The 20,771-nt window shown below is 41.8% G+C and overlaps 2 protein-coding genes across 2 annotated transcripts in view; one reads left to right on the forward strand and one right to left on the reverse strand.

The window, feature by feature from the left end:
• The window catches only part of LOC122563562 (mannosyl-oligosaccharide 1,2-alpha-mannosidase IA), a 143,940-nt gene extending 136,103 nt beyond the window's left edge, over window positions 1–7,837 (reverse strand). Inside the window, exon 1 of the mRNA XM_043717453.2 lies at window positions 7,237–7,837. Within this exon, the coding sequence (XP_043573388.1) occupies window positions 7,237–7,737 (501 nt within the window). The 5' untranslated portion in view covers window positions 7,738–7,837. The remainder of the gene's footprint in view (window positions 1–7,236) is intronic.
• Window positions 7,807–20,771, forward strand: part of LOC122563564 (synaptotagmin-like protein 1) — a 151,225-nt gene continuing 138,260 nt past the window's right edge. The window contains exon 1 of the mRNA XM_087976779.1: window positions 7,807–8,196. The gene's annotated coding sequence lies outside the window, so the exon portion shown is untranslated. The remainder of the gene's footprint in view (window positions 8,197–20,771) is intronic.

The following is a 20,771-nucleotide window of genomic DNA, read 5'->3' on the forward strand; positions in this document are numbered from 1 at the left end:
AATTCCCCATAGTGTTACGTGCATAAGTGAGAGGGAAATGGGTCTGGGTGGGTTACTCTTCAAAATATTATCAGAAAAAGACAAGGTAGATAAAAATTTGCACTGGTTGGGCATTCTAGAACCAGGGACATATTCTGATAAATAGGATCAGGCTATTCAGGAGAGATGTCAGAACGCACTTCTATACATAAAGGGTGGGAGATGTTTGGAATGCTCTTCCAAAAAATGGCAAAGGATACCAGATCAATAGTTAATTTTAAATCTAAGATAGATAATTTTGGTTAAGCAAATATATTAAGGGATATGGGCCATAGGCAGGTATATGATGAGCCATGATCGTACTGAATGGCAGAAGAGGGTCAAGAGGCAGAATGGCCTACTCATTTTCCTATGTTACAATGTTCCAATGAATCATGAAAGAAAATCTTACAACATCAGAGTCTGGGAAACTGCCACTCAAAAGCAGAACTTAATTCCTGCTGAATTGGCAGCGCTGGTGGTCTAGTGGTTAAGATGTAGTGCTTTCATTGCTACTGCCAGGGTTTGATTCCCAGTCAGGATTTCAGGATGGCATGGTGGCTCAGTGGTTAGCACTACTGCCTCACAGCGCCAGGGACCCAGGTTCGATTCCAGTCTCAGATGACTATGTGAAGTTTGCACATTCTCCCTGCGTCAGCGTGGATTTCCTCCCATAATCTAAAGTTGTGCGGGTGAGGTGAATTGGCCATGCTAAATTGCCCATAGTATTAGGTGCATCAGTCAGGGGTAAATGTAGGGTAGGTTACTCTTCAGAGGGTCGATATGGACTTGTTGGGCCAAAGGGCCTGTTTCGTACTGTAGAGAATATAATCTAAAGAGGACTTTAGTTGAGGGAGAACAAATCTGAAATAACGATGAGAAGGCTGCATATGACAAAACTGTACCAAAGAAGACACTAAAGGTAAAAGGCTATACCAATAACACATTGGATTTCAATAAATAAAAACAAGTTTATGTGACTTCCTTTCCTGCAGGAGAACTAGGTGACAACAAATGGATTCAACTAATCATTGAAGGTTTTATCAAGCCATACTGCTTCCATCATCTGAACCCAAAATAAAGTCAAACTACTGGAAAAGTATTGTGTGAAGACCCTTTTTATTTTTTGATTGTAGATTAAACTGGGAAAAGGACTGTTTTAAAAACAAAAGGATTTTCAAAGAAATTGTTACACTTTTTTTCCAAAAAGCACGGTTGACAAGTAATAGTGGTCAACATACTTCATGAAATACACCCTGGAAAGATGAATAAAAATAAGACGCTTGGAAGCCAAGACTGACAGATATTTAATCTGTAAAGGAATCAAGGATAATAGCAAAAAGGCTGAAGTGTGCAGTGCAGGGTTATCAGGTCAGTCATGATTTCTTTGAATGGTAGAGCAGTTTCAAAGGGCTGACTGACCTCTTTCTGATCCTACATTTTATGGTCTTAAGGAGCCTCTCAAGCTTGCTCCATGATTCCAGTGATTATTATTGACTTCTGTCTCAAATCTATTTACCCGTCTTTTAACCATGTCTGTTAACATGGTTCTCTCTGAAAAACATCCATTTTCCTGCGACACCCATGTCCAGGAAAATACACATAACCAATGGACGGAGTGGGGAGTGAAAGAACCACAGGCATCGATTATTTTTCCCACACCAGTGATTAAATAGAGGTCAGAAGATGGTCAAATTAGAGTTATTAGTGAAAGACAAAAAGAACTAGCGAGAGAAATAAGTGAACTTTTTAAAAAATGCATCCAAAACCTAGATGTGGGAAACTCACAATATCACCTGTAGACAAAGAAGCAGAATTAACACTTCAGATTCACTGAAATAGGTACAGTAGCATAGTGTTTGTTTCTGAACGTGTTGTGTTGCCATAGCCTTACTAGACTATAGGGCTACTCTCTCAGTAAGCAGATAATTGGTGGTGATTTAACCTGAGGGCCACCATAACTTGATGCAAGGGGACAGGTTGAGAAGAGGAGTCCACCATGGTAACCTCAGCTAGTGATGGGAAATGAACCCACATTCAAATCTTACTACAGTAGTTCATGTATTTCAATTCAGTTTAAAGAATAAATCTAAATAAATAAGTTTGAAACAGAAAGCTGATATCAATAAAAGTGATCACTGAATTATCAAGATTATAATAAAAATCCAATTAATTCACTAAACTTCCTTTAGGGAAGTAAATCCATCAGGCCAGGCTAGGTCAGGATATTTGTGATTCCAGGACCATGATTTGGTTGATTACCAACTACCCTCTGATACAATATAGTTTAGAGCAAAGCCCCACACCCTAACACCTGGTACTAATGTTGAAAGCACTGTTCCATAGAACAGTCACACAACAGCCAGAGATATTCACAGGATATCTATCAACCATCATCTCAAAATCTTGCAACACATGCCTTGTGATGCACTCACCCAAATGAAGGTTTCATAACCATTTCTGTAGAAAATCAAAATTTGGATGCAGGTTTGCTTAGTGGCGACGGACTTGCTGGCCTCGTCCCGAAAATATTTACAGATCACATGCCATTTAAAAACTGATGTCTGAGCTTCACAGACTATCTCAGGCCCTGCCAACGTAGTCCTGCCTTGCCAGAAGCTACCATGCAATTAAAAATCCAAAATGCCATCAGTTGAGGCCAATTCATCAGGGATCCAACTCCAAGATGATGAGTGGTTTTCATTTGTTTCTTGTGCTTTCGAGCTAATGGAGCCTGGGCAAGGGCTGGCTTTCAGAGGTCACCCATTGTTGTCATGTATACTAATGATTTGGAGGTGCCAGTGTTGGACTGGAGTGTACAAAGTTAAAAATCACAACACCAGGTTATAGTCCAACAGGTTTATTTGGAAGCACTAGCTTTCAGAGCACTGCCCCTTCATTCTGTGTCTTAGGATCTTATACTCCACAACCACACGATGAAGGAGCAGCACTCCAAAAGCTAGAGAGTTTCCAAATAAACCTATTTGGACTATAACCTGGTGTTGTGTGATTTTTAAATTAGGTATACCAATGATTGCCTCCAGATTTGGGTATATGAAACCCATGAGATGGAAATGTGTTGCTGGAAAAGCGCAGCAGGTCAGGCAGCATCTAGGGAACAGGAGAATCGACGTTTCGGGCATTAGCCCTTCTTCAGACCTGCTGCCTGACCTGCTGCGCTTTTCCAGCAACACATTTCCATCTCTGATCTCCAGCATCTGCAGACCTCACTTTCTCCTATATGAAACCCATCACTACCCCACATCCCCCTGCACAAATCTAGTAGACAAGTCGCCACCCAGTTTTCTTACCTACTGGGAAGACAGGAAATGGTGGCAATGGCAATTTGAGGCTCATAAGTCATCCAAAATTAACCTTCTCATGTAGCTTTTCATGGTGAGGTCACCACCTCTGGGACCGGTGAGGGAAAGGCTGAGGGTGATGAGAAGTGTGGAGAACGGATTGGAGAAGTTGATATTGTTCTGCTCAGAGATTAGAGATTAGATTGAGAAATTCAAAATCTTGATAGATGTAGACATGGTAGAGATAAAGTGAAATTGTTCCTACTCGTGGATGGGTCGAAAATAAGAGGACACAGACCTAAGATGGAAAAGTCCCAAAGATAATGGAAAGTTTTCCAATGCAGTGAATGGTTATACCTTTCCAAAGGGAATTAGATCAGCGCTTGAAGGGCAGAGATTTGCAGAGCTGTAGGGAAAAGGCAGGGAATGTGACCAGTTAGGCTGCTTTTACAACTTGCTGGTCACCCTAGTATAGGAAAGATATTATCAAATTGGACAAGATGCAGAAAAGATTTACAAGGATGATACCAGGATTGAAGAATTTGAGTTATTAAGACAGGCTGGCTTGGACATTATGCTCCACTGGGAAAACAGAAGGTTGAGGGATGACCTTATAGAGGTTTATAAAATCATGAGGGGCATACATAAAGTGAATAGCAAAGGTTGTTTCCCTAGGGTTGGGGAGTTCAAAACTAGAGAGCATATGTTTAAGGTGAGAGGAGAAAGATTCAAAAGGGACCTGAGGGGCAACATTTTCCAGCTAGAGGGAGGTGCGTGAATGGAATGAGCTGTCAGAGGAAGTCGTGAATGAAGATAGAGTTATAACATTTAAAAGACATTTGGATAGGTACACAAGTAGGAAAGGTTTAGAGAGTTATGTGCCAAGTGCAGGCAAATGGGACTAATTTAATTTGTGAAGCTGGGTCAGCAAGCGAGTTGGACCGAAAGGTCTGTTTCCATGCTGTATGACTATGACTCTACAAGCGAGACAGGAGTAAGGGTATGGTAGTACAGTCCTGTGGGTGCAGCCTTGTATATTCATAGCTTGCAAAATTTTATGCCTTCAGGTTAAACCTCCTGTTTATTAACACCTATCACTCTCCCTCAGTACACCTCCACATTGAGCATCGCCTGGGAGATAACCGGATACAAGGACACAATATATTTGAAAAGTCAATGTCGATCACATAAAATGGCTTAACAGAGCCACTGACATAGTTGGCAGACAACGACAAAACACAGCTGTCATTAACACACATCAGATCAGCCTTGAGAATGAACCCACCGAAAGCAACAGGCCTTGATGGAGTCCCCAGTCAAGCACTGAGATCCTCCACAAACATGTGGCCAAATTCAGCTGAAACTCCATTTACAATTACCACCATAGTGGGTTGGATCTCAAACAACAATGAGACAGAGTATAGGGAAAGGGATAGAGAGCTTGGTGGCATAGTGTAAAGACATTCTCTCCCTCAATGTCAGCAAAACAACATTGCTGGTCACTGACTTCAGGAAGTGGAGTGAGGACACGCCCGTCTGTATCAATGGAGGTGGTCGAGAGCTTCAGATGTCTCGGAGTAAATATCCCCAACAATCTGTCTTGGTCCTTCATGTCAATGCAACAGTTAAGAAAGCAGACCAACGCCTCTACTTCCTGAGAAGGCTAAGAAAATTCAGCATGTCCACAAAGACCTTTATTAATGCATCATGGAAAGCATCCTATCTAGATGCATCACAGCTTGGTATGGCAACTGCTCTGCCCAAGACCGCAAAAGGTTACAGACAGTTGTGAAACATCCTAGCTCATCATGAAAACCAGTCTTCCTTCCATTGACTCCATCTACAGTTCCTGGTGCCTGGGAAATCCGTCAATATAATCAGTGACCCCTCCCTTCCAGTTAGACTCTCTTCCATCAGGCAGAAGATACATAGATATTTTCAAACTTAACATATTCAAGAATAGCTTCCTCTCTGCAGTTATCAGCCTTATCAACTTACCTCTCATATTAGAATTGCTCTTTCTATGCACCTTCTCTGTAGCTGTAACATCCTGTTCTATTACCCTGATATACTTTTGTAAAGTATAATGTATCTGATTAGCACGCAAAACAATACTTTTCACTAAATTGTCACAAAAACCGAGATAATAAACCAAGTCAACAATTCACGTCTGATCTAATAGAAGGGAATGATTTATTTGATCTCATCCTTAATCTACTTGTTGCAAATGTATCTGTTTATAACATCATTGGAAGGTATGGTCATCACATTGTCCCATGAAGATCATGCAAAGATGAAAGCTGTGTTAATACATGTAAATCACAATGTTTAGGGATTGGATTTCAAACTACTGCTTACTTTTGTGAAGCATTTTTTAAAAGAAAAGCTTGATAAGTTATGAATAAAACAAAGAAATGTGGATGTGAGAAATTTGAAACAAAAACAGTAATTAGTAGAGAAATTCAGCAGGTCTGGAAGCATCTGTGGAGTGAAAACAAAGTTAATTGTTCATCTCCAGTGACACCACTTCAGAACCTTTTTTGAACCAGATTAGCCAGTCCTTCTGGAACACCTATCTAATCCAGTAAATGTCATCAGATAGCAAGAAATCCTGAAATGTTCATGGAAGTTTGTTAGTACTGTGTGGGTTTACAACTAGGTGTGTGAAAATTAAGGACCATTTGATTGTTTTTGGCCCGGGATAATCAAGGATTGATTATAGTTTAGAAGGTTATTCCAACCAATAATAAAAGCTATTGTATAACAGAAACTGTGAAGTAAAACAACTAGCATTTTGGCACTGTTTTTGAATGTTTTTGTATTATTATTCCATTTGTTTGTTTCTTTCCCAAATGTTGTTTGAAACAAATTGATGTTCCCAGTTGAAGTATCAACACTAATCTGATACAGCTTCCCAATACAAAACTCTGAACTATTTGTACAGGGTGAGAATAGGAGTTGAGACATCATGTTGTGGCTGTACAGGACACTAGTGAGGCTACTTTTCGAATGGTCTATGCAGTTCTGGTCTCCCTGCTATTGGAAAAGGTGGTGTTAAACTTGAAATGGTTCAGAAAAGATTTTTAAGAATGTTGCCAGGATTCGAGGGTTTGAGCCACAGGGAGAAGCTGAGGCTTTTTTTCCCCCAGAGCAGAGACTGAGGGGATGATCTTATTTTGGGTCATAAAAATCATGACAGCATGAATAGAATGAATAGCCAAGGTCTTTTTCCCAGGGTAGGTGAGTCCAAAGCTAAATGGCATTGGTTTAAAGTGAGAAGGGAAAGGTCTAAAATGAACCTGAGGGACAACGTTTTCATGCAAAGGGTGGTGCACGTAAGAAACAAGCTGCCTTGTTGTGGTGAAGGTGGGTACAATTACGACATTTAAAAGGCACCTATGGGTATAAGAATAGAAAGGGATGAGGGATTTGGGCCAAATACTGGAAAATGGGACTAGGTCAGACTGGGTCGTCTGGTCTGCGCCTACAAGTTTGACTAAAGGGTCTGTTTCCACACTGTGTAACTCTACGACAATCCAAAAGGAGTTGAAGAGTGTGGTGCTGGAAAAGCACAGCCAGTCAGGCAGCATCCGAGGAGCAGGACAGTCGATGTTTCTGCATTCCTGATGAAGAGCTTATGCTCGAAACGTCGACTCTCCTGCTCCTCGATGTTGCCTGACCGACTGTGCTTTTCCAGTACCACACTCTTCGACTCTGATGTCCAGCATCTGCAGTCCTCACTTTCTCCTAGTTAATTAGAATCCAATGTGAGCCGACTCCAGCGTATAACCTCGATCTAAATTGATAGCCAACTAAAATTTCAGGGGAATTTATTTTTGAACGGTAGTTTGGTTAGCCACTCTGTCCCTGTTCACTTTTAGTTCCGATTTAGGGTTGGGATAAGATCAATTCTCACCTCTTTGACTTTCTCCCGGTGGCTCCTCACGTCTTGATCTGCCAGCTCTGTTCCTGCCTCCGGTAGTGGCTGATAGCGGATGTTGCTGGCATCCAGTACCTCTGCCCCGTTCTCTGAATCCCGAAGGCTATGGTGTCTTTCCGTTACCTCCCGGCGGATCTGCGGCGACACCGACTCTTTGCCGAATTTTTCCTTCTGTTTTCGCCGAGCGGGACCAATGTGCGTTTCCGTCTGCCTGTACCGGGAGCCCGCAGCGGCCCCCGACCCCGCTCCCACAGCCATCCCCAGTCCACTCCCTGCACTGTCCGTACGCTGCGGCTCGGAGGGCAACAAGAAGAAGCGACGGATGCGAACGGAATCCGGCAGAAAGAATATGGCCCCGAAGCACACGGTGACCAAGGCACTGAGCAGGATCAGGAAGACGAACCGCCTGGAGAGGCGAACACCCCCGAAGCGACCGCCCAGCCCCAGCCCGGACCCTGAACACAGCTTTCGGATCATCAGCACAACAAGGCAACGACTGAGAGCGAGGGTGGGTCCCAAACCCCAACGAGATCTTTTTCAAAAACAACCCCTTCAAAAAAAAACTGCCTTCACACCAGTCTCGACCCGTTTCCCCCACCCACCCCCCTCTCTGTGTGTGTGAGAGACTCGGTACTGCTCTCCAGATGCACAGTCCCACTATCCCCTCGCGCGCTCTGCTGTCTCGCTAGTGACCGTTGGCCTCAGTCGGCTCGCGCCGTGTTTTTCTCCCGTCACAATCCCGCACACACGGCGCCGGAAATCCCGCCTCCATCATTAGTCATCATTGTTGTCAGTTTAGATAATATACAGTCAATCGAGCAGATCACGGAAATGTAGTCAGGTACCCGGAAAAATAAATCTGAAATGCCACGGTTTTTCGTAACTACCGGGCTGGAGTATAAACGGAAGGAAACGTTAACGTAGCCATACGCGGCGGTAAGAAAACAGCAGTGTTTCAGAAAGTGGGAGAGAGGAGAGAAGTCGCAAGAATGAAATGAGAGAAAGGAATGGGGCGGAGACAAAGGGACACGATCCCTTTCCGAAATCTTGAACGTGTTTAGTTGGTTGAGCTGCTCTAGCGTAAATAATAAAACAAATAACTGCAGGTGCTGGAGATCTGAAATATAAATAGAAATTGCTGAAGAAATTCAGCGGGTCTGGCAGCATCTGTGGAGAGACAATAGAGTCAGTTTTTCGAGCCCAGTGACCCTTGGGTGTGTGTGTGTATGTGTATATATATATATATATATATCAAAGGCAGAGTATCGCCAGTAATGCTACTGTTCCTGTTCTCACACGTTCTGGTGTCTCCTACGGGTATAGACTTGCCCCATGCCCCACCTCCAATTTTCATCTGCATTCAGCAATTTGGCAACACAATTACACAGCTTTTACGTGCATGCTGATGATCCTCAACTCTACCTCACCAGTGACTCCATTGTCACTAAATCGTTAGACTACTTGCCCAATTTACCAATAGTCTGTTTGGCTGAATCAAACTATTCACAACTTTTGAAATCATATTTGACCCCAACATGAGCTTCCAAATACACATTTGTGTCATTGTGACATCTGCATTCTGTAGAGACCGTTCCCTCTACGATTTCCTCATTAGGTAAAAACAATGACTGCAGATGCTGGAAACCAGATTCTGGATTAGTAGTGCTGGAAGAGCACAGCAGTTCAGCCTGAACTGCCCACACCTCCCTCCCCCCTCACCTCTGCCAGGGTCTCAAAGGATCATTTCAAATCTGGCAGAGATTTACTTGCATATCTTTGAACCTCATTTATTGCATCCATTGCTCTCGATATGGTCTCTTCTACATCAGAGAGACCGAGCGCAAACTCATGGAACAGTTCAGAGAACATCTCTGGTCCATACGCACCAAGCAACCCAACCTTCCTGTGGCCATCCATTTCGACTCTCCTTTCCACTTCACTGATGACATGTCCATTCTGGGCCTCCTCCACCACCAAAACAAAGCCACTTATAAACTGGTGAAGGAACACCCCATCTTCCATATCGGGAGCCTACAACCACCTGGTGTCAACACTGAATTCACCAGTTTCCAAATCTCTCCTCCTCCCACCCCATCCTAGATCCAACCCTCCAACTGAGCTCCACCCTCTTGACCTGACCTACCTGTCCGTCTTCCTTCCCACCTATCTGCTCCACACCTATCACAATCACCTTCTACCCATCTACCTACCTTTGCCCACCTACCTTTCACCTAGCTCCACCCCCAATTTCTCAGCCCTCTTCTTCCTCCCCAGTCCTATGCCCAAAACGCCCACTCTTCCTCCTCAGATGCTGCCTAATCTGCTGTGCTGTTTCCAGCACCACGCTTTATCGATTCTGACTTCTCCAGCATCTGCAGTCTTCGCCATCTCCTCATTGCCATGACTGCCTATTTCCACCTTCATATCAACATCTAATTTCTCCTGCTTTCAAGTCATCTGCTGCTGAAATCCTTCATCTATGCCTTTGAGGCCTCAAGACTTGACTGTTTCAATGTACTTCGAGTCAAGCTTCCACATTCTACTCCTTAGAAACTTGAGATCCCCACATCTCTGTGTATTTATATCAAGACCTTTTTCACCTATTACTCCAGTGCTTACTGACCTACATAAAATCAAACCATAATTCTTATTCCTCCATTGCTTTTCCCTCCCCTGACTTTATTATTTCCTCCAAATGCAGAGCCCTCCAAAATATCTGCCTTCCTATGATTGCCTCAGCCCTAATCTCTGAAATTTCTAAATCTCTGCACAACTCTTGTCTTCTTTATAAATCACTTTAAAACCTATCTTATTATGACACAAGAATAGGAAGCCAAACAAGCCTATCACTGGATTTGCAACAGAGTGAAATTAAAATATACAATGATCCTCAAAATTGCTCAGTTGCCAGCTTTTGCAAATATCACATCTTGGACAACAAGTTTAGAACAAACAAGAGCTAATGATTTATTATTAGTGGTGGAGGCTGGTAAAATTACAACATTTAAAAGGCATTGGGATGGGTATATGAATAGGAAGGGTTTAGAAGGATATGGGCCAAGTGCTGGCAAATGAGACAAGATTAGTTTAGGATATCTGGTCAGCAGAGATGAGTTGGGTCTGTTTCCGTGCTGTACATCTCTATGATTCTAATAATGTAACTTTAGCAGAATACAGATAAACATCAAGGCAACAAGATAATATTGACAGTCTGAAACACAATCTTCTTTAGTCATAATCCTACTTACAAATATACACCATAAAGGATTTTTTTTAAAAAGCCAATAAATAATTATAATTTGCCAGTTCAATCAAATATGCACTGCACATGGACTGAAGTGGTTCAAGAAGGGAGCTTATCATCACTTTCACAAAAGCAACTAGGGATGAATAAAAAATGGTAACCAACCAATAATCCCCACATCCCGTGAGTGAATAGAAAAAAAAGTTTTAAATGATTGGTACAAGGCCTTCACAAAATCCTTGGGTAATAGGTTGTTGACAGGTAAGTAGAACTGTATACCTTGCCTGGGTTCATCAGTCACCAGTCAATGCAGTTTCAGCAGACCTCTAGAAATATTTATGTACTTCTTACAGACTGGGATTCTTTTCTCAGAACATTCAACAATTCAATGACTGAAGAGAAACTAGAACAAAACCAATCAGCACCATCTCTGGAAGTCTCAAAAAAATCACACTGCTAACTGCCAACCTAGCCACAACTGGTCTCGATTGACTAACATCCAACCGCTACCAGCCATAAGCATAACAATAATTCAGTGCTTTTTCATCCTTGGATCAATAATTAAGTTGCATTATGTTTTAGGTTAGTTCCTAACAGATAACATCTGCCTTTGTTCACTCCTTTTTAAACAAGCTTCTGAACAAAGTTAAAAATTTAATTCTCAACTTTAACTCACAGTTCCAAACCAAAAAGATCATAAGATATAAGAACAGAATAGACTGTTCAGCCCCTAATGTCCTATTGTTGCCTAATGTAGTTTGGTATTGAAATTTGCTTTATGACACACCTGTGAAATGCTTTGAAATGCAGTATTACATAAAAGGTTAAAAATCACACAACACCAGGTTATAGTCCAACAGGTTGAATTGGAAGCACACTAGCTTTCAGAGCACCGCTCCTTCATCAGATGATAGTGGAGGATACAATTCTAAGGCACAGAATTTATAGCAAAAATTTACAGTGTGATGTAACTGAAATTATACATTGAAAAATACCTTGATTATCTGTTGAGACTGAACAGATAATCAAGGTATTTTTCAATGTATAATTTCAGTTACATCACACTGTAAATTTTTGCTATAAATTCTGTGCCTTAGAATTGTGTCCTCCACTATCACCTGATGAAGGAGCGGCGATCTGAAAGCTAGTGTGCTTCCAATTAAACCTGTTGGACTATAACCTGGTGTTGTGTGATTTTTAACTTTGTACACCCCAGTCCAACACCGGCATCTCCAAATCATACATAAAAGGTGCTATATAAATATAAATTAATATTGAGGGAAGTAACAAGGAAGATAGAAATGCTTTGGAGGATATTATTGAACTTCCTAACCCCAGACATTGATCTCCACATTCCCTGGATTCTTTACCTTGTGATACATTTATCAGACAGTTGTTTCAAAAGGAATATCTTCAAGCCTTTCGTCTTTTTATTTTGTCCAGGGACTTGAGGAGTTGATAGTTTCCCGTTGCTTTCTTTGTGACAGTGCCTCATCTATGTTCCAACCATTCAGCAATCTTTCCTTGAGTATTATTTGTTTGTGATCATTTGAAATTTGACAGCCTTGAGTTTGGCCAGATGAGTGTAGCACAAAAGGTGGAAGATTGTATGAAGTGTAAATCTGACACTTGCAAGACCAAGCAGCCTATTTTCTTGTTGTAAATGCTATCAAAAGACCTAAAATATTAATTAATTTCAGAACTGTAATGAATTGAAACCTGTAGCCTATCCTTGCCAGACCCGATTGTGGTTAACTACTTTGGCCTATTAAGTGTATTTTAGGTTCTATTACATGAGTGTATGCTTAATAAACAATGACCACAGACTTCAAAATTTAAAAAACCTTATTGACAGAAGGAGTTGGAGGAAACATTGAATTATCAGTTGAAAGAAACGTTGCTCCAACAGCACAGATATTAGTACGAGAGCTCATATTTATTGCCAAACAGGTCCAATTTACATTCAAATCCTGTTGTAATTTATTCCATTTAGCTTTGCAGTTTGCTACCTCCAATAGCTTTGTATAATTGGGAAGTTTAAGTAACTGCACTTTGGTAAGGCAAATCAGGGCAGGACTTGTACAGTTAATGGTAGGGCCCTGGGTAGTGTTGCCAAGCAAACAGATTTTGGGGTGCACGTTCATATTTCCTTGAAAGTGGAGTTGCAGATAGACAGAGTAATGAAGAAGGCGTTTGGTATGTTTGCCTTTATTGGTCAATGTATAAAAGTTGGGAGGTTATGTTGCGGCTGTACAGGACATTGGTTAAGCCACATTCAGAATACTGTGTTCAATTCTAATCTTCCTTAAATAGGAAAGATGTTGCAAAACTTGAGAGGATTCAGAGAAGATTTATAAGGATGTTGCCAGGTGTAAGAGTGAAACTGCCCCCCCCCACCCCCCAAAAGACTGGGGACAAAGACTCAGGAGACAGGCAGGATTCAATCAAGTGGCAGACTTTTATTCAAGCAAAAATTGGTTCATGCGCGGAGAGTTCCAAAGGATTTTCCCCAAATCTGGCCTTGATGCGAGAATGTGACTATTTACTTAATGTTTGGCTCAGGTTGAAATGGTCACTATGTCCTTCCCCCTTATTCCATACACCCAATCCTCTGAAACATCGAATCAATGATGACCATTCCTATGGAAAGCCCCAGGTTTCCATGCTCTTTTGGTGTTTAACAGACATTGTAATCTCCAGGCCTTAGGATGCATAGAAAGATCCTATTAATTTGCATTCCAAAGCTCCTGGTTATACTCATTCAGGTGTGTCCCAGACTTACTTATCTCTAAGAACTGCTTGAAATCTGTTTTTCATTGTATTCCATGTGCTATTTCTCTCAAATTCTTATATTTTCCCATTGTCCTAATTATGTACATATAAAAATACAAAAACAGTTAATTTTAACTAACTCATAAGATTTGTGATATTAATTTCTGTTATAAAGTTAGTTATAAAGTTCAAGGTTTGAGTAAAGATTTGTAGCTTGGGTGTCAGTTGTTGTGGTTGTGGGTATATTCGCCAAGCTGGGAAGTTGATTTGCAGAGGTTTTGTCGCTTGTCTAGATGACATCTTCAGTACTTTGGAGCTTCCTATGAAGCGCTGTTGTACTGTGTCTTCTGGAATTTATTTGATTCCATTTCAGTTGCTGGTTCCTGTTTTTGTTGTAGTGGCCACTATAATGGGTCTAGGTCTATGTGCTTGTTGATTGAGTCTGTAGATGAGTGCTATGCTTCTAAGAATTCTCTGGCTGTCTTCTATTTGGCATGCCCTATGATCATTGTGTTGTTCCAGTCAAATTTGTGGTCTCTGTATTCTGTGTGTATGACTACTAGGGACAGCTGGTCGTGGGGTTTAGTGGCTAGTTGTTGTTCGTGGATGCAGATTGTTAGTTGTCTGACTGTTTGGCATATATAGTGTTTCATGCAATCTTTGTATGGAATCTTGTAAATTACATTAGTCTTGCACATGATGGGTATAGGGTCTTTTGTCCTGGTGAGTTGTTGTCTGAGCATGGTTGTCAGTTTATGGGCTGTCACAAATCCCAGTGGTCAGGAAGCTTGGCTGTCAGTTCCAAGACTTTTTTTATGTAAGGTAGCATGGCTAGTGAGAGTTAGGTTGTGGCATGTCCTTGTCACATTTTTGTCTCTAAGGCATTTGCGGATGAAGTTGCGGGGGTATCCATTCTTGGTGAATGCTCTGTAAAGGTCTTCTTCTTCATAGATCTGGAGTGCTGCAGCATGTTGTAGTCCTTTTGAACAGGGTGGTAATGCAGCCTCTCTTGTGTACGTTTGATTAGATTAGATTCCCTACAGTTATGGGAATAGGTCCTTCAGCCCAACAAGTCCACACTGACCCTACGGAGAGTAACCCACCCAGACCCATTCCCCACATTTACCCCTGACTAATGCACCTAACATGATGGGCAATTTAGCATGGCCAGTTCACCTGACCTGCACATCTTTGGATTGAGAGAGGAAACCGGAGCATCTGGAGGAAACCCACGCAGACACGGGGAGAATGTATAGACTCCACACAGACAGACAGTCACCTGAGGCTGGAACCGAACCCCGGTCCCTGGCGCTGTGTGGCAGCAGTGCTAATCACTAGTCACCGTGCCACCGCTCATTTGGATGGTTGCTGTTGTAATTCAGGTCCTGCTCGATGTGTGGCTTTCCTGTACACTTTTATGGTGCATTCACCATTCTGTTTTCTTTGTACCATCTCGTCCAGGAATGGCAGTCAACTATTGGTTTCCTCCTCTCACGTAAATCTGATCCCTGTGAGTATGTTGTTGACGATCCAGTATGTGCTATCAATTTCTGTGCTCTTAATGATAACAAAAATGTCATCGACATGTCTGATCCAGAGTTTGGGTTGGATTTGTGGTAGGACTGTTTGTTCCAATCTTTGCATCACTGCTTCTGCTATGAGCCCAGAGATAGGTGAGCTCTTAGGAGTTCCAATGATCTGTCCATATATTTGCATGTTGAGTGTGAAGTGTGTCTTTAAGCCCAGGTCTAGAACTTTGAGTATGCAGTCCTTGTTGATAAGTTCCCCGTCATGTTGTCATGATATGGAGATGCAGGTGTTGGACTGGGGTGTACAAAGTTAAAAATCACACAACATCTGGTTATAGTCCAACAGATTTAAATGACAACTGGTGAAGGTACAACACAAAACTACTTGCAAATCAAATATTAGAAGCACCCATGCAAACGCACAATAAATTGATCAGATCTAAGCTGTTCCAATCCTGCTGTATCATCTAGTCATAGTGTTATACAGCATGGACACAGACCCTTCGGTCCAATCAGTCCACGCCGACCATGTTCTCAAACTAAACTAGTCCCACCTACTTGCATTTTGCCTATTTTCCTTCAAACTTTTCCCATTCATGAACTTATTCAAATATCTTTTAAATATTATAACTGTATGTGCATCCACCATTTTTTCTGGCAGTTCATTCCACATACAAATCACTTTCTGTGTAGATAAGTTGTCCTCATGCCCTTGTCAAATCTTTCCCTTCCACCTTAAACATATGCCCCCTAGTTTTGAACTACCCCACCCTTCAGGAAAAGACTCCTGTGATTCATCTTACCTGAGCCCCTCATAAACCTCAACAAGGTCACCCCCCCCCCAAACTCCTAGGTTTCAGTGAAAAAAGTCCCAGTCTTTCCAGTCTATTTTTATACCTCAAACCCTCCATTCCTAGTAACATTCTGGTAAGTTTTTTCTCAACCCTTCCAGTTTAATAATATCCTTTCTATAACAGGACAACGAAAACTGCACACAGTACTCCAAAGGAGGCCTCACCAACATACTGTACAACCTCAACCTGACGTCCCAAATCTTACACTCAGAGGTCTGAGCAAGGAAGGCAAGTGTGCTATACACCTTCTTCACTACCCTGTCTATATCTCTCGCAAATTTCAAAGAATTACACAGTTGAATTCCTTGGTTTCTCTGCTCTACGACACTACCCAAGGCCTTACCATTAATTGTATAAGTTCTGATCGTGTTTGTGTTACTAAAATGCAATATCTCACATTTATCCAAATTAAACTCCATCTTCCTCAGCCAACTGACCCAATTGATCGAGATCTCTTTGAAATCTTAGATAACTTTCTTCACTGTCCATTATACCGATAATTTTGGTGCCTTCTACAAACTTACCAACCATACCTTCAATACTTACATCCAAGTAATTTATATAAGTTACAAACAAAAGTGGACCTAATACAATCTCTGTGGAACATCGCTGGTCACAGGCCTCCAGTCCAAAAAACAACTGTTCACCACCATACTGTCTTCTAAAGCCAATTTTGTATCCAATGGGCAAGTTCACCCTGAATCCTGTGTGATCTAGCTTTACTAATTAGTCTACCATGTGGTACCTTTACAAAGGCTTTTCTGAAGTATCCATTCATGAATAGTGGTGAAGAATTAAACAATAAACCAGAGCAGGATTCTCCAAATTATTCCCATTCAGCACATTAGTGCAAAAGACAAGACTGAAGCATTTGCATCAATGTTCACAATTATAGGTCAAAAAGGGGAGATGTTCACTGATGATTTCACAGTTTTCAGCACCATCCACAACTACTCAGATACTGATGCAGCCTGTGTCAACTTTCAGCAAAACCTGGACAACATCCAGCCTTGGACTGATAAGTGGCAAATAGCATTTGAACTACACAAGTGCCAGTTAATGAGTATCTCAAACAAGAGAGAATCTAATCTTCTCCCATGACAATCAATGGCACTTGAATACCATCACTGAATCCCCACTTTAACATCTTGTGGGGGTTACCATTGATCATAAACTGAACTGAACCAACTATATAAATATTATGGTTACAAGAGCAAGGCAGAGACTAAGAATTCTATGCAAGTAAGTCATCTGTCTCCCCATTGCCTCCTCATCATCTATATTCAGGAGTTTAATAGGATATTCTCCACTTGCCTGGATGGGTGCAGCTTCAATAACACAAGATGATTGACACCACCAGCCTGCTTGATTAACATTCCATTCATCACTTTCAACATTCACTCCCTGTACCAATGACATAAAATGGCATGAGAAAGTTCCATCTAAAGTTGGTCTGCATCAACCCACAGTGACTCTTTTGACAGCACTTTTCAAACCTACAACATCAAATATCCAGAAAAACAAAAGCAGCAGACATGTGGGAACACTATCAACTCTAATTTCCCTCCAAGCCTCACATCTTCCTGGCTTGGAATTATATCACTACCCGTCACTGTTACTGGATCAAAATCCAGAAATTCCTTTCTCAGCAAAACCATGAGTGAGTGGATCTACATCTCAGGGACTGCAGCACTTCAAGAAGGCAACTCACTCCCATTTTCTCAAGGCAACTGAGGATAAACAATAAATTCTAGACTAGCCAGCAATACTCTCATCCCATGAATGAATAAAACAAAATCAGTGTCATTACTATCTTTGAATCCCCACTATCAACACCCTGGGGATTACCATTAGCTTAACTGGACCAGCCATATTAATACTGTGGCAACAAGAGTAGGTTTGAGGCTGGGAATTCAGTGGAAAGTAACTCACCTCTTTACTTCCGGCCCCCACCCCCCACCAAAAAAAGCATAGCAACCATTTACAAGGCACAAGTCAGGAATATCATGGAATACCCTCTAGCTACCTAAATAAGTATAGCTCCAATAATAATCAAGAAGCTGAATACCATCAAGGACAAAGCAAACCACATGATTGGCACTATGTCTTAAATATTCCCTCCATCCACTACCAATGCATTGTGTCAACAGTATGTACTAAATACAAGTTGCATTGCAGCAACTCACAAAGGGTACTTTATCTAACCATTTCCCATGACAATCAATGGACATGACAAACTCATGACCCCTACCATCCAAGAGGACAAAGGCAGCAGATTTCATCAAAATACTGTCACTTCCAAAATCCTCTCCAATCCAGACGTAATCTTGACGCTTGTCTTGGATCACAGGGTGCATCCAAGCGGTTCTTCTCGGATTCAGTTAAATGTAGTTAAGAGAAGACTTAACAATAGCAATTTGCTTAAATATGAACATTTATTTAAAAACAGGAAAAGAGAGAAAGACTGAAACATGACCATCTATTGAGTAATTAAAAAAATGAAAAAGGAAGAACAAGAAACCAGTGAGCCTCACGCCCTCCTGCATGTCAGGGACCCCTCGATTGAAGGCTGGTCTGGAAGTTTGTTCCTGGCACCGTTCGTGATTCCAATCTTGGAACGAAACTTTCTCTCTTATACAGTGTTAGAAACAGCTACTACAGAAAACAGTACGGAAAACAAGTTTCCTAATGCCATCCTTGGCATGTAGAGGAATGTTCACAGGACTAATTAAAAGTCTTGCAGCTGTTGAACATTACCAACAATTCTAACCCTTCAGTTCATCCTATACAATCCACCCCAATGATATTTGGCAGCATACGTTACAACTGCAGATGCAAACCAGCAACAGCCGCATCAGTATGTAACCTAGACTAGAAGATTAAAACTACAATGAAAACTATAATGACTGTGAGTAATATAACAATATGGTGTATCGTTAAATGATCGCAGCGGCCTTCAGGGAACAACTACGAAGTATATCCCATTCCTGATGTACGTGAAGGCCGTGATGGAATCAGCACGTCATGCCACATACCTGTCTGCCTCCGATGGGCTCAATATTGAGAGGACGCCATAGAGGATTAGCGTTTTCATCCTTATGCTAATAGCAGTAATATCCTTATGTGCAGTCGCCGTGCAATCACATCATGTATATATGCAAGCAAATTAATCTATTCCGGCTCCCGTCCTGGGGTTGACGATCCTGTTCTGCTGAGGGTCCTGAACACCTGCAAGAGGGAGAGAGCAAAAAATGGAGTGTGTCAGACCAGCTGGCTGTTCGTCAGTTCCTTTCTGTCCTTGCGTTTAGATCTTTCTGTATGCTTTAATTTTAATTACTGCTGTTACAGGGAATGTCACTAGAATCTCATGCTGAACTACACTACCACTCGATAACCTCGTCTTGCCAATGCCATGATACAGTCATGGACTACACCAAAGGCACTTTTACTCTGTGTAGATGTTAACTTTTCTTTTCCTAGCTGGGGTGTGGCAGTAAGTACTTTTAGTTCGGCTACCTGAGCAGAGTGACATCCTTCTATCCTCTCTCCTGCCAATAATTTCCCTTTCAAATTAACCATGGCCCACCCATCTGGGCCTCACCATCATAGTACTTCTGCTCCCAATTTACAAATATGCATTTTACATCTGGCCCCTCTCATGGCTCTTCCTTAACTCGACTCTATGTCTCTTCTTCCTGCTCCATGAGGGGGATACAATCAGGTGTCTCTTCTTCCTGATTCACATAGCTTGCTGGGTTCTCTTAATTGTCTTTAATCACTTCCATGTGCTTGTCTCCTGGCAACAGCGCAGCTGCCCTTTTGGCTCACCAACTGTCTGTAATACCTTTCAGTTTGCCAGCTTCCAATAGCTAAACTATACTATGTGGGGAGTGGACATCCTCCCTTAATTGTGTCAAGGGGGAGGATGTAATTCCTGACCAGGTAGTACATTGGAAGACTTGAACACATAAATGTTGCCCCATCATGACCAGATCCATTTTGCATAGTATCCCCCAGGCCTGAGCCTGTCACTGTGTCTCTGTAGCACTACTGCAGACTGATTGCCCTTGCTTTCACTACAAGAGGGGTGAAAGGGCTTTTTCACATCAGGGAGTGCTAGTGCTGGTGTGAAGCTAATGTCTGTTTGATTTTGACAAAGAATGTCTCTTGCTCAGGTCCCCATTCAATTTTCTCTGACCTAGCCCACACCTCTTTTTGCAGGAGTCTGGATAGTTCGCTGCAATTTTCTACAAATTTCCTACAATAGTTAAATAGTCCTCAGTCTTGTCTTATCCCTTGAACAGTAACTTTTTTTTCATTTCCGATAATGTTACCAGACTGAGGCGACCAGAATATCATCGACATTTGGTTTCAGTTAAGTCTATTTACATAATTTTCTCTAAAGTTCAGGATATTCCAGATTCAGGTTCCTTAATTTGTGTTTTTTTATATCCTCCAGTTCCCTATCCGCAGATCACTTCTCCCAATAACAGTAGAATAACTCAACTCGAAATTTCTCCAGCTCTCTTCATCTGTATCTACCTTGAGGATACTTCTTCAGTATGTTTCTTTCCTTGTCAAATTTATGAATGATTGTATCATTGAGTGGTAACTGTCTCTATATGCAAGTACCCTCTGTGAGCTACAATATACACGATATCAAACAATGCAGCTCTAACATTCATCAGTCTTTACCTTCCCGCCTTTTATTTTTCCCGGAGTTCTCTTACCATAAACTCCAACATATCTGAGTCTTAGCTCAGCCTTGTTTCACATATACTAACTGTCCCAGCACATTACAATTTCACCTACTGGTCAAGTCATACAAATGTTCCAGATGGGGGGGAGGGGGGTGTTCTGTATGTCATCCAATGACTGCAGATGCTGGAAACCAGATTTTGGATTAGTGGTGCTCGAAGAGCACAGCAGTTCAGGCAGTATCCGAGGAGCAGTAAAATCGGCGTTTCGGGCAAAAGTCCTTCATCAGGAATAAAAGGCTGGAATCAAACCTGGGTCCCTGGTAGTGAGAGGCAGCAGTGCTAACCACTGAACAACCATGCTACCCCCTGCTGGAATCGAACTGGGGTCCCTGGTGGTGAGAGGCAGCAGTGC

The sequence above is a fragment of the Chiloscyllium plagiosum genome, unplaced genomic scaffold (assembly GCF_037043375.1).
Source record: "Chiloscyllium plagiosum isolate Xiang-an unplaced genomic scaffold, Cpla_swu_hap1 HiC_scaffold_30, whole genome shotgun sequence".
In the NCBI taxonomy this organism is placed as follows: Eukaryota; Metazoa; Chordata; class Chondrichthyes; order Orectolobiformes; family Hemiscylliidae; genus Chiloscyllium; species Chiloscyllium plagiosum.